General features: G+C 40.7%; 1 protein-coding gene across 1 annotated transcript in view; it reads left to right on the top strand.

Annotated features, from left to right (window-relative positions):
- Positions 1 to 5672: 5672 nt before the first annotated feature.
- LOC133558991 (TRIO and F-actin-binding protein-like) overlaps positions 5673 to 15481 on the top strand; it is a 35947-nt gene continuing 26138 nt past the window's right edge. The window contains exons 1-3 of the mRNA XM_061910294.1: positions 5673 to 5719; positions 7799 to 7943; positions 12586 to 12663. Of these exons, the coding sequence (XP_061766278.1) occupies positions 5673 to 5719; positions 7799 to 7943; positions 12586 to 12663 (270 nt within the window). The remainder of the gene's footprint in view (positions 5720 to 7798; positions 7944 to 12585; positions 12664 to 15481) is intronic.

The raw sequence follows: 15481 nt of genomic DNA, 5'->3' as shown, positions 1-15481 counted from the left end.
ATCCAGCCATTTCTCCAAAAGTAAAACAACAACAAAAAACATTTGCACTGTGGTGGGCACTGCGATGTTCCACGCCATCTTCCGCTGGGGTAGGAGGGGCATGGCCAGAGACAGGAGCAGACCCAACAAAGCAACCAAGCGAGCTGAGTCCACCCTCAGCCACCCACCAACTCTCGGCCAGTGTCCAGTCCGCATGGATGAGCGAGGATACGTCCAAGGAGACCGAGTTGTCCGATACCTGCTCATTCAGCCAAGACACTGTGAAGCTTGTCCGTCCTGGCGCTCAGCGCCAACTCCGCAGCCCTGTCTCTTCATCCGCATCTTGTCCAGTCTCTCCAAACGGACTCTGGTGTGGCAGAGACCCAGCAGCTGGTCTCCATGGCCAAAAGGCTCCCGCGAGGCAGATCCAGAAGTTCACAAAAAAAATCACCACTTATCAATCAATAATCAATTATATCTGTGATTTCCAGACTCCAGGGGCGTGAGGGAACAAGAGAGTGGCTACTTCTCTCCAGACAGAAGAGGTGAGGGCGACCATCAAAAGGAAGACGCCAATAGAAAACCCTATCGTTACTACGAGAGGGGTCACCCCCTCCCCAACAACTATGTCCCTGAACCCAAAGCTTCTGTCCCATACCGGACCGTCCATCTTGGCGTTCCCTCCCAACGCAGAAACCCCGAGACCTACATGCAGGATTCTTGGAGAAGCGAGTCCCCTCAGAGGTACACCTACCATTCCAATTTTAGAAGAGGGGCTGACTCATTGAGGAACTCTCCGACACGCCACGGTTCAGTGAGCCCAGATAGGTGGAGGAGATCAGACAACCGAATGCGCTCGCTCTCGAGAAGCGAGACTCGATCTAATGGCTCCTCCCACCTTGCCTTCCATGCACCCTCTCAGCATACCTCTGGCAGGTCTAGTCCGTCTCGCAGACAGGGTTCCTTTGCTTCGCCATCCAGACTGACGACTTCTCACAAGTCCTTTTTAGAGAACGGCGGCTACAAACCACAAAGAGGAGGCAGCCGAAGGTCAAGGAGCCCGTCAGACAAGCCTAGTTTGGACTCCGAGACACTCTACAGGAATCTGGAGTCTATCTCCTGCCGTGCCTCTTCAACATTTCACCAGAAAACAAACGAGGTATGCCGGAGGTCTCCTGGGACCAGGGAAGTGTCTCCGTCCAGAGGTGGCTTACAGAGGGAGCCATCCTCCAGAGACAGTAGACAGAGTGCTTCCCCGGGTTCCTGGAAGGGATCCTCTCAGTCCGTGCTCAGCCTGCCCATCTCTTGTGGCTCCTCTGCATCGAAACAAGGTGCAGGGTCTCAGGGGTCCGCTACATCTCCGCCCCATGTGGCCGTCACGGAAGCGGATGTAGAGACGACTACGATCAGGGAGGACAGAAGCAGGAGTAGCATGAGGCGAGGCATGGAGGCCTTGCTGCTCTCTGAGCCAAAGAGAACTCAGCAAGAACTGGAGGAGGTAAGTACCAAGTCTTGCTACATAGTCTAATGCCGATGTTTACAAAGATAATCATGCTCGGTGTTGTCTCGATTATCTACATTCAGGACCGCCAAGTTCCAAGAGTGAAATTGAACATGTATACACTGTACCTTTAAGAGTAACCCCTTGACCTCTGTCGAAGAGAACTATTGTGTATGTAGCTGATGTTGCTCGTATCGATTATTTTAGAAATCGTTGTTCGTATCGATTATTTTAGTAATCGATCAATTAGTTTATTCGATTAATCAAGTAACATATCGATTAGTTTGTTCGATTATTCGAGTAATATATCGATTTGTTTGTTTAATTTACCAAGCACTATATCAGTTGGTTTGTTTGATTAATCGAGTAATCTATTGATTAGTTTGTTCGATTAATCGCGTAATATAGGAATTAGTGATTACTCAACTAATATATCGTTTTTTTGTTTTGTTTAATCAGCCAAGTCATATATCAATTAGTTTGTTTGATTAATCGAGTAATCTATTGATAGGTTTGTTCGATTAATTGAGTAATTTATTGGTTTGTTTGTTTAATTAATCAAGTAATATATCAATTAGTTTGTTGGACTGAATAATCTATCGATAGGTTTGTTCCATTAATCAAGTAAAATATTGATTAGTTTGTTCGATTATTCGAGTAATATGTTGATTTGTTTTTTTAATTTACCAAGTAATACATCAATTAGTTTTGTTTGATTAATCAAGTAATCTATTGATTAGTTTGTTCGATTAATCGAATACTATATGAATAAGTGTGTTTGATTATTCGAGTAATATATTGGTTTGTTTAATTAAGTAGTATATCAGTTTGTTTGTTTGATTCATCGAATAATCTATTGATTAGTTTGTTCGATTATTTGCGTATTATAGGAATTAGTGTGTTTGATTATTCGAGTAATCTATCGATAGGTTTGTTTAACTTACCAAGAAATATATCAATTTGTTTGTTTCATTAATCGAATAATCTATTGATTAATTTGTTCGATTAATCGATTAATATATGAATTAGTGTGTTTGATTATTTGAGTAATATATTGGTTTGTCTAATTGATCAAGTAATAAAGTAATATATCAGTTAGTTTGTTTGATTAATCCAGTAATCTATTGATTAGTTTGTTCGATTAATCGCGTATTAGAGGAATTAGTGTGTTTAATTATTCAAGTAATGTATTGGTTCGTTTGTTTAATTATTCAAGTAATATATAAATTAGTTTGTTTAATTAATTAAGTAATCTATTCATTAGTTTGTTCGATTAATCGAGTAATATATGAATTAGTGCGTTTGATTATTCAAGTAGTATATCAGTTTGTTTAATTAATCAAGTAATACAGTATATCAGTTAGTTTGTTTGACTAATCGAGTCATCTATTGATTAGTTTGTTTGATTAATTGAGTATAAGATTATTCGAGTAATATATCAGTTTGTTTGTTTGTTTAATTAATCAAGTAATACATCAATTAGTTTGTTTGATTAATCGAGTAATATATCAATTAGTTTGTTTGATTATTCGAGTAGTATATCGGTTTGTTTGTTTGTTTGTTTATTTAATCAAATAATATATCAACGAGTTTGTTTGATTAATTGAGTAATATATCGATAGGTTTGTTTGATTAATCAAGTAATATATTGGTTTGTTTGTTTAATTAATCAAGTTATATATATATCAATTAGTTTGTTTGATTATTTGAGTAATCTATTGATAGGTTTGTTCGATTAATTGAGTAATATATCGGTTTGTGTGTTTAATTTACCAAGTAATATGTCAATTAGTGTGTTTGATTAATCAAATTCCTTTGTGGATCATTAAAGTTTATCTAAGTCAAAGTCGTCTTGAAAACAAGTTTCTGTAGTATTTGAAGGTCATGATAACCTATTAAGGCAATTATTGTTTCTGTTGTCACACTTGTGAGGCGGGGATGACCATGGAAGACTACATCGTACTGGCTAACATTCCAACAATCCAGTTGGACTCAGAAGAAGAGTATGCAGGGCTGAAGAGGAGGAACCAGAGTCCCAGTCCTTGTCGGAACCAAAGGAGGTGCGAGGGCTCGTTGATTGCTGCTTGCAGCTTTAATTATTATTATTTTTTTATCACTTTAATTGCTTCTTTGAGGGGCCTTAACATACAAAACCCAAACGCAGTGAAGTTGGCACGTTAAATAAAAAGACAATATTTGCAAATCCTTTTTAACCTATTTTCAATTGAATAGACTGAAGACAAGATGTGGGCATGGCATTGTACTAAATTAGGCATCTTTGGTTTTTGGCCATTTTTTGGCTCAAAAAAGGGGTCGTACTTTAACAAATTCCTCCCAGAGACCTTGACTCAATGAGTCGCGGTTAAAACTACAGATACTAATGATAAATTGCGAACACATTTGTCTTATGCCATAAAATGTGGGCGTGGCATCGCACCAAACTAGCCATCTTTTGGTTATTGCCCATTTTACACAAAATGTTAAAAGTTCAGCACCACAAACTCAGATCTTGATCCTAACTGGTAGAAAGAGTGATGGTGTCACCCTAAAGTACTGTACCTGTTCGTAGTAGGCGGAGCCTGGCAATGAGAACTGTTCCACGCCATCAGCCAACAAACTGCCCATTCTTCACTTCAGATGGTCGGATATCCTTCTTAACTTATAAAAGGTTAAATGTTGATGTTTGATCGTATTATTAATTTTTGTGCCATGTGGGCGGAGTCTATGAGTCTCTCCAAAAGACACAAACATTGAATAATACAGCTCCACAAGGCCAGATATTCATTATATTGAGTGTGTGCGATAATGGTGACACCCTAAAGTGCCCGATGGGTCACTACATTTTTATACCTATTTGAAGTGGGCAGAGACTGGTGGTTGAAACTGTTCCACGCCATCAGCCATCAAACCGTCAATACTTCACTTCAAATGATCGGATATCCTTCGTAACGTACATGAAGGTTAAATGTCGATGTTTGATCATGACTACATGTTGGTATCCGCTCTAATGGCGCCATGTGGGCGGGGCTTTTGAGACTCGGCAAACAACACAAAACTTGAATAACTATAGAAAGGTCCCTTTCCACACTGCTCGCAGCTTTAATTAGGGACCGAATGTCATTTTGGGACAGAGGACCCTATTGTATTTCTAAGGTTTTATTATTATTATACCGCCGCCTCTTTGAGCTGAAATTTGACCCTCTTAACATGCTTCAAAACTCACCAAATTTAACACACACATCAGGACAGGCGAAATTTGCGATATCATCAAAAAAACTAAACCTAATATTACGCTCTAGCCCCCCTAGGAAAAAACACAGACAAAATTGCTTGTAACTTACGTTAGGAATGTCGTAGAGACATGAAACAAAATCTTCTATGTAGGTCTGACTTAGACCTAGATTTAATACACTGACTTCCTTCAGCAAAAATCAACAAAAAGTTGGCAAAAACCCCTTTAAAACAAAAGTTTTCTAAAAAATGTCATTTTTGCCTCTTTGAGCTGTAATTTGACCCCCCTTAAAATGCTTCAAAACTCACTAAATTGGACACACACATAAGGACTAGCAAAAATTGGGATCTAATAAAAAACCAAACCCCAAAACTCAAAATTGCGTTCTAGCACCCCCTAGGACTAAAACACAGACAAAACTGCTCCTAGGAAGAAAACACAGACACAACTGCTTGTAACTTCTGGTAGGAATGTCATAAGGACATGAAACAAAAACTTCTATGTAGGTCTCACTTAGACCTACATTTCATTCATTTACATCTTTCAGCAAAAATCAACAGAAAGTTGGCAATTACCCCTTCAAAACAAAAGTTTTGTAAAACATTACCTCATCCGAGTGGGTTTGTTGTGTTGGCTTCAAACTCGCACAGGAGAGAAATTGAACCCTTCTGGTTAAAATTTGAGAAAAAAGTTTTAATAACTGTTCCGGTTTTGATTTTACAAGCCTTCAAAGAACAGCTGCGCTGAGGCTGCTGCGCTGCTGCCGTCTCAAGATGGCCGCTTAAAAGCAGGAAGCACCAGCGTGACCACACAATGCAGAGAAGGTAGGTACTGTGCGGGTATAAATATGTTGACTGGGTGAAAGAAGGAGGCACCAGTTTGACACCAGGATACAGAGAAGGTAGGTAATGTGCAGTTAAAGATATGTTGTCTGGGTGATGTCAGGAAGCACCAGCGTGTATGGGTGAAAGAAAGAAGCACCAGTATGACCCCAGGATGCAAGGAAGGTACGTAACGTGCAGGTAAAGATATGTCAGTCCCGTCTATCGCTGCTTTCAGCTTTAATTGGGTTTTGTTTTTCTACGTTGGTTTTTAAGATCTACTACACGGACATTGTCAAAAAAATTGCTGGTGATCAAGCTGAATGTACAGTCGCGATCAAAAGTTTACATACACTTGTAAAGAACATCATGTCATGGCTGTCTTAAGTTTCCAATCATGTCAACAACTCCTTTTTTTTTGTGATAGAGTGATTGGAGCACATACTTGTTGGTCACAAAAAACATTCATGAGGTATGCTTCTTTTATGAATGTATTATGGGTCTACTGAAAATGTGAGCAAATCTGCTGACATCACATGGACAAAGATAAGATCTTCTGGAGGAAAGTTCTGTGGTCAGATGAAACAAAAATGGAGCTGTTTGTCCACAACACCCAGCAATATGTTTGGAGGAGAAAAGGTGAGGCCTTTAATCCCAGGAACACCGGGCCTACCGTCAAACATGGTGGTGGTAGTATTATGCTCTGGGACTGTTTTTGCTGCCAATGGAACTGGTGCTTTACAGAGAGTAAATGGCACAAAGAGTCAGAATCAAAATCAGAATCAGAATAGTTTTTATTGCCATAGATTGAGAATGGGTTCACTAACTAGGAATTGTTCTTGGTGCAATCGTGCAACATAAAACACATATGACACAGAATAGGTAATAAAAAGAGCTGTAACTGAGCTATCAGATCTTGTTGTTCATTTGCCTGATGGCCGAGGGGAAAAAACTATTTAGGTGGCGGGAGGTGTGGGTCTGGATGGACCGTAGTCCCCTGCCTGAGGGGAGAGGGGAGAATAGTTTGTGTCCAGGGTGAGACGAGTCAGCTGTGATCCGACCCACACGCCTCCTGGTCCTGGAGGAGAACAGGTCCTGAAGGGATGGGAACTTGCAGCCAAGACCTTCTCAGCAGCACGTACCATGCGCCGCAGTCGATGCTTATCCTGGACTGTGGCGCCGGGAACCACCAAATGAAAAAGGAGGATTACCTCCAAATTCTTCAGGACAAGCTAAAATCATCAGCCCGGAGGTTGGGTCTTGGGCGAAGTTGCGTGTTCCAACAGGTCAATGACCCCCAAACACACGTCAGAAGTGGTAAAGGAATGGCTAAGTCAGGCTGGAATGAAGGTTTTAGAATAGCCTTCCCCAAAGTCCTGACTTAAACGTGTGGACAATGCTGAAGACACAAGTCTGTGTCAGAAAAGCAACACATTTAGCTGAACTGCTCCAATTTTGTCAAGAGGAGTGGTCAAAAACTCATGTAAGCAAATATTAACATTTGTCATGTCTTGTGATGATGTTTTATTTAGTTATGTTCTGTTTGTTTAAGACTCCATTGCTTCCTTTTTTTCACTTCCTTGTTTGCACTAACCATGGTTACCCATTAATTTTCACCTGTCCCTATGTCACATACCTGTTTTCACTAATCACCACAGTATTATTTAAGCCACAGTTACCAGGTAGTCAGCCGGGCGACATCACTCTGCTTCATGTCATGTTTACGGTTTCATGCTTTGTTCACGCTGCTTGTTTCATAGTCCATGCTGCCCTGTTCACGTCATCGCAAGTAAGTTTTGTTTCTTCATGCCACAGATAGTGTCTTTTGTTTTTTGTCCATAATTCTGCCTTTGTGTTAGTTTTTTTGTTTTTATAGCCAAGTTTTGTACTTTCGCTGTTGTGCGCACCTTTAGTTTTTTCCTTTTATTAGTGTTAAAATGAAGATGTCCTTACCTTCACGCCATGTCCGGTCCAAGTTCACTCGCATCTCAGGAAAACAACCACCCCATAGTCCCCGTCCTGACAACATTGATGTATGTATACTTTTGACCCAGCACATTTGCTCACATTTTCAGTAGAGCCATAATAAATTCATAAGAGAAGCAAACTTCATGAATGTTTTTTGTGGACCAACAAGTATGTGCTCCAATCACTCTATCACAGAAAAATAAGAGTTGTAGAAATGATTGGAAACTCAAGACAGCCATGACGTAATGTTCTTAACAAGTAAATGTCAACTTTTGATGCTTTGATGTTGTTTTGAAGCCTTCAAGGTCAAGCTGACCTCTACAACTGGAAGTTTGAGTGGGACGGCAGAGGCAGAGAGCGAGGGAGAGACAGGAGAGAGAAGAAAGACACGGAAAACGGACGTTTATCACAAAGGCAGTCGACTGCATCTCCTCGTGCGCAGGTAGGTACCTTTGACTTTATTCTATATGTGCTATTCAAATAAAGGCGAATTTCACCTTTTCAGGACCACATTGGTCCAGGTCTAGGTCAAAAACCGCTATAGACTTGATCAATCTGGATCTAATTATCCCGCAGACTCTGAAGATTCATTAAAAACGTGATTTTGTTGGTGTTGTTTACTTGAGTCTGCACGTATCTCTTATGTGTGACTGCCATCATATTGCAGTCGACATGTATCTCTTATGTGTGACTGCCATCATATTGCAGTCTACACGTATATCTTATGTGTAACTGCCATCACATTGCAGTCTACATGTATCTCTTATGAGTGACTGCCATCGTATTGCAGTCAACACGTATCTCTTATGTGTGACTGCCATCATATTGCAGTCAACACGTATCTCTTATGTGTGACTGCCATCATATTGCAGTTGACACGTATTTCTTATGTGTGACTGCCATCATATTGCAGTTGACACGTATTTCTTATGTGTGACTGCCATCATATTGCAGTCTACACGTATCTCTTATGTGTGACTGCCATCATATTGCAGTCTACACGTATATCTTATGTGTAACTGCCATCATATTGCAGTCTACACGTATCTCCTATGAGTGACTGCCATCGTATTGCAGTCAACACGTATCTCTTATGTGTGACTGCCATCATATTGCAGTCAACACGTATCTCTTATGTGTGACTGCCATCATATTGTAGTCAACACGTATCTCTTATGTGTGACTGCCATCATATTGTAGTCTACACATATCTCTTATGTGTGACTGCCATCTCCTGGTCACATTTATCATTACACAATGTACAAAACAAAATTGCTTCAAGGTCATTAAGCACAACCAAAATCATTCCGTACATTAGGGGCACCGTGTTATAAGGCGCACTATGGAGTTTTGACAAAATGAAAGGATTTTAAGTGTGTTTTATAGTCCGAAAAATACGGTACATATATTACAATAAAAACATTGTATAAAATGCTTCAGTGAAAACTACCTAAAAACAAGTACAATGCCCAATAGAAACAGTTTCTTGATCTTTAAAAATGGTCTGAAATTCCCTCAAAGGGATGAGTTCACGTCACCTCAGATCCTTCTGTAGGTTATTCCAAGACCATGGAGCAGCATGTTTGAGAGCTGTTTTTCCAAGATCTGTGTTGGCTCTCGGAACAAACATGCTAAATACACTTTATTGCCAAAATATTTTGCCACCCATCCAAATGATCAGAATCATGTTTCCTAATCACTTGGCCCAACCAAAGTCAACTGTTGGCTTTATTAAAAGAAAAGTGAAGAGTTTGGGAACAACAGCAACTCAGCCACCAAGTGGTAGGCCACGTAAACTGACAGAGAGGGTTCAGCGGATGCTGAAGCGCAGAGTGCAAAGACTTTCTGCACAGTCAGTTGCTACAAAGCTCCAAACTTCATGTGACCTTCCAATTAGCCCACGTACAGTACGCAGAGAGCTTCATGGAATGGGTTTCCAGGGCCGAGCAGCTGCATCTAAGCCATACATCACCAAGTCCAATGCAAATCGTGGGATGCAGTGGTGTAAAGCATGTCGCCACTGGACTCTAGCCAAGACCTTCTCTCTTCTCTGGACTGATGAATCACGCTTTTACATCTGGCAATCTGATGGACCAGTCTGGGTTTGGAGGTTGCCAAGAGAGCGGTACATTTCTGACTGCATTGTGCCGAGTGTGAAATTTGGTGGAGGAGGAATTATGGTGTGGGGTGGTTTTTCAGGAGTTGGGTTTGGCCCCCTTAGTTCCAGTGAAAGGAACTTTGAATGCTCCAGGATACCAAAATATTCCATTCTCCCAACGTTGTGGGAACAGTTTGGAGCGGGCTCCTTCCTCTTCCAACATGACTGTGCACCAGTGCACAAAGCAAAGTCCATAAAGACAGGGATGACAGAGTCTGGTGTGAATGAACTTGACTGGCCCGCACAGAGTCCTGACCTGAAACTGATAGAACACCTTTGAGACTGAAAACCAAGCCTTCTCCACCAACATCAGCGTGTGACCTCACCAATGCGCTTTTGGAAGAATGACTGAAAATTGCTATAAACACACTCCGCAACCTTGTGGACAGCCTTCCCAGAAGAGTTGAAGCTGTAATAACTGCAAAAGGTGGACCCACATCATATTGAACCCTATGGGTCAGGAATGGGATGGCACTTCAAGTTCATATGTGAGTCAAGGCAGGTGGCCAAATACTTTTGGCAATATAATGTGTGTCCTGTGACCTTAAGTTGAAGCGACCACAGTCTTTAGACATAAAAGAACACAACTAAGGGGGAACTAGACCAAGAAGTGATTTATATAAAAACATCTACAAACCCCGTTTCTGTATGAGTTGGGAAATTGTGTTAGATGTAAATATTAACTGAATACAATGATTTGCAAATCATTTTCAACCCATATTCAGTTGAATATGCTACAAAGACAACACATTTGATGTTTAAACTCATAAACTTTATTTTTTTTGCAAATAATAATTAACTTAGAATTTCATGGCTGCAACACGTGCCAAAGTAGTTGGGAAAGAGCATGTTCACCACTGTGTTACATCACCTTTTCTTTTAACAACACTCAATAAATGTTTGGGAACTGAGCAAACTAATTATTGAAGCTTTGAAAGGGGAATTCTTTCCCATTCTTGTTTTATGTAGAGCTTCAGTCGTTCAACAGTCGTATTTTACGCTTCATAATGCGCCACACATTTTCGATGGGAGACAGGTGTAGACTGCAGGCAGGCCAGGAAAGTACCCACATTCTTTTTTTACAAAGCCACGCTGTTGTAACACTTTTATTGCTGAAATAAGCAGGGGCGTCCATGATAACATTGCTTGGATGACAACATATGTTGCTCCAAAACCTGTATGGACCTTTCAGCATTAATGGTGCCTTCACAGATGTGTAAGTTACCCATGCCTTGAGCACTAATACACCCCCATACCATCACAGATGCTGGCTTTTGAACCTTGCGCCTAGAACAATCCGAATGGTTATTTTCCTCTTTGTTCTGGAGGACACCACGTCCTCTGTTTCCAAATATGATTTGAAATGTGGACGCGTCAGACCACAGAACACTTTTCCACTTTGCATCAGTCCATCTTAAATGAGCTCGGGCCCAGCCAAACCGGCGGCGTTTCAGGCTATTGTTGATATATGAGTTTGGCTTTGCATAGTAGAGTTTTAACTTGCACTTACAGATGTAGCGAACAACTGTAGTTACTGACAGTGGTTTTCTGAAGTGTTCATGAGCCCATGTGGTGATATCCTTTACACACTGATGTCGGTTTTTGATGCAGTACCGCCTGAGGGTTCAAAAGTCCGTAATATCATCGCTTTGAGAAATGTTGTTCTAAAACTGTTCGACAATTTGCTTACAAAGTGGTGACCCTCACCCCATCCTTGTTTGTGAATTACTTAGCATTTCATGGAAGCTGCTTTTACACCCAATCATGGCACCCAACTGTTCCCAATTAGCCTGCACACCTGTGGGATGTTCAAAATAAGTGTTTGATGAGCATTCCTAAACTTTATCAGTATTTATTGCCACCTTTCCCAACTTCTTTGTCACGTATTGCTGACATCAAATTCTAAAGTTAATGATTATTTGACAAAAAACAAATGTTTATCAGTTTGAACATCAAATATGTTGTCTTTGTAGTGCATTCAACTGAATATGGGTTGAAAAGGATTTGCAAATCATTGTATTCCGTTTATATTTACATCCAACACAATTTGCCAACTCTTATGGAAACGGGGTTTGTAGTTTGTCTTTAGGTACAACGTTTAATGGTGGACAAGTGTCAGGTTCAAACACTGATGACATCCATTAAACAGACAAAGAAGCAAGGAATTAAACAGAGACGGAATTCAATTTGGCTCAATTGAGGAGAAAGGTCTGGGCTGTACTCTTGTACAGTCTCCACCACACTCTGACGAAAGATTGTACGCCTCCTCTTTTATTTAGAATTTTCCTGTTTTACATGGCGACAGCTGTTTCTAAGGGGGGGGGGGGTCGTAAACAGCCATCGCCTTTGTTACAAGACAGTCCAAAGAATAGGTCGTAAAACAGTTCAAAGAAGAGGTGCCTGGAACCTGGGCAGGTCCTGCTTCGTGCATTAGTGCATTATATTTATATAGCGCTTTTCTCTAGTGACTCAAAGCGCTTTACATAGTGAAACCCAATATTTAAGTTTCTTTTTTTTTTTCAAACCAGTGTGGGTGGCACTGGGAGCGGGTGGGTAAAGTGTCTTGCCCGAAGACACAACGGCAGTGACTTGGTTGGCAGAAGTGGGGATCGAACCTGGAACCCACAAGTTGCTGGCACAGCCACTCTACCAACCGAGCTATGCCGTCCCGCTTTTTCCCCGCTTTGTAGATCTCGGGTCAAGACAAAATCTTTCTGTGGATTACAATACATGAAAGAAACAGAACCCTAATGTCGCTCCCCATCCTACACAGTGGACTTTTACAAGCCTTCTTCTTAGTAGGATCAAAGACAGCTTTTGTCCTCTCGCACAACGTTTTGTGATAACTGAGATACAATTATTCTGACAACAAGTTTGCCACAAGCAGTAACAAAATCACTCTTTCATTGTGTCCCTTCCTCACAAGAGCGCCGACAAGCAACCGGAGGAGCGCAGACGTGCAAAGATGGCGGGGCTAGAGCATCCCGACAGTCGGCCGACACAAGTGAGCCGACCTCTTTGACTTCTCTATTTATAAAACATGTGGAATGAAAATGCCTCATTCATTCATTCATGCTAACCTTAGACCAAAGCGCGGGACTGCGTGTTTTAGTTGGAGTGCACACATGCTTGATTTATTGCCCGCATGAACGGAAAGTGGAATGCTGCAGCCTCACGACGGCGGGCGTGGGATGATGGATAATCACCCACAAAAAGACGCGTTAATGATGTCAACTTTTTTCGCGGCCACATTTTTCTCATGTCATTTAATTCATGCCTGCTCCTTTTTTCTCTCCTCACGCCCCTCCATCTTTATGACACCGGATACGGTCAACACTGTGAGTATCATGTCATTGTTAGTGGGATGTTGATGCAGAATGTCGTCTGGTATCTCGCAAAAAAAAAAAGAGTACAGCCCTCACTTTTCAACAAGCATTGTTGAAAAGAAATGATATTGTAGTCAAAAGGGTAGCTTGAATGTGGGATGCTGGGTTTTGCATGTGAAGTTGTCATGTTTTGTAATTGGTAAATAAAAAGAGAATACAATGATTTGAAAAACTTTTTCAACTTATATTTAATTGAATAGACTGCAAAGACAATATATGTCATGGTGCCTTCACAGATGTGTAAGTTACCCATGCCTTGGGCATTACAAACCCCGTTTCCATATGAGTTGGGAAATTGTGTTAGTTGTAAATATAAACGGAATACAATGATTTGCAAATCCTTTTCAACCCATATTCTGTTGAATGCACTACAAAGACAAGATAGTTGATGTTCAAACTCATAAACTTTATTTTTTTTTTTTGCAAATATTTATTAACTTAGAATTTCATGGCTGCAACAGGTGCCAAAGTAGTTGGGAAAGGGCATGTTCACCACTGTGTTACATCTACTTTTCTTTTCACAACACTCACTAAACGTTAGGGAACTGAGGAAACTAATTGTTGAAGCTTTGAAAGTGGAATTCTTTCCCATTCTTGTTTTATGTAGAGCTTCAGTCGTTCAACAGTCCGGGGTATCCGCATTTGTATATTACGCTTCATAACGCGTCACACATTTTCCAGGGGAGACAGGTCTGGACTGCAGGCGGGCCAGGAAAGTACCCGCCTGAACCACGCTGTTGTAACACTTGTCTTGTTGAAATAAGCAGGGGCGTCCATGATAACGATGCTTGAATGGCAACGTATGTTGCTCCAAAACCTGTATGGACCATTCAGCATTAATGGAGCCTTCACATATGTGTAAGTTACCCATGCCTTGGGCACTAATACACCCCCATACCATCACAGACGCTGGCTTTTGAACTTTGCGCCTATAACAATCCGGATGGTTATTTTCCTCTTTGTTCTGGAGGACACCACGTCCACAGTTTCCAAAAACAATTTGAAATGTGGACTCGTCAGACCACAGAACACTTTTCCACTTTGAATCAGTCCATCTTAGATGAGCTCGGGCCCAGCGAAGACCACTGCAGTTACTGACAGTGGTTTTCTGAAGTGTTCCTGAGCCCATGTGGTGATATCCTTTACACACTGATGTCACTTTTTAATGCAATACCGCCTAAGGTGTGTAATATCATGGCTTACGTGCAGTGATTTCTCCAGATTCTCTGAACCTTTTGATGATATTACGGACCGTAGAGGGGGAAATCCCAGAATTCTTTGCAATAGCTGGTTGAGAAATGTTCTTCTTAAACAATTTGCTCAGGCGTTTGTTGACAAAGTGGTGACCCTCGCTCCGTCCTTGTTTGTGAACGACTGAGCATTTCATGGACGCTGCTTTTATAGCCAATCATGGCACCCACCTGTTCCCAATTAGCCTGTTCACCTGTGGGATGTTCCAAATAAGCGTTTTGATGAGCATTCCTCAACTTTCTCAGTCTTTTTTGCCACTTGTGCTAGCTTTTTTGGGCTAATATTTGCAAAGAATAACACAATGTTCCAGTTTGAACGTTAAGTATCTTGTCTTTGCAGTCTATTCAATTGAATATAAGTTGAAAATGATTTGCAAATCATTTTATTCTCTTTTTATTTACCATTTAAACAAAGTGACAACTTCACTGCTTTTGGGGTTTTTAGTTGCATGCAAGTCTCTGTAGGTGAAGAACCAGGTGTGACCTATATTTTTGCTATATTTTCTAATGAGCTCTGTCCTGTTACCAAGAGTGTTATCTCATGCCAACATGCACTATTTATTTGTGTTTAGATGTGGGATCTGTGGATTGTGCAGCCCTTTGAGACACTTGTGATTTAGGGCTATACAAACAAACAGTGACTGATTGATTGATTATTTTTACTTTTCTAAACCTCACCTTTCGTTTTCTTAGTTTTGTTGTCATGTCCGACACATCGGATACCACAGAAAGTCAGTCTCATTCTTCCTTTTAAACACTCCCACTGCAGGTGCTGCCACCTACAGGGCTGGATGTCTCAACTGGATGAAAATGGCAAGGTACAAATAAGTTTTTCTTTTAATTGTTTAACCCTTTAGAGCACAGGTGTCAAACTCTCGGCATGGGGGCCAGATGTGGCCCATCACTTCATGTTATTTGGCCCTGGAAAGCCTGGAAATAATATGTAGTAATAATATAATATGTAATAATAATATGTTTTTTTTTAACCAAAAATGGTTAAGAAAACACTGGAATAATACATTGCGAGAATTGTGTTGAGTCAAGAATTGAAAATAGGTACTAACCATATATACTGCCTAAGAAGGGACTAAAAACAAAATTAATAACGAATATGTTTCTGAACAAAACTGTCAATAACATTTAAGCACAAATAAAAATACAGCTTCACCACTTTAGTCATATTTTT

This window comes from Nerophis ophidion, linkage group LG01 (genome assembly GCF_033978795.1).
Source record: "Nerophis ophidion isolate RoL-2023_Sa linkage group LG01, RoL_Noph_v1.0, whole genome shotgun sequence".
NCBI classification, from domain to species: domain Eukaryota; kingdom Metazoa; phylum Chordata; class Actinopteri; order Syngnathiformes; family Syngnathidae; genus Nerophis; species Nerophis ophidion.
Note: the sequence above shows the minus strand (reverse complement) of the source record. Positions and strands in the feature narration are given on the sequence as shown.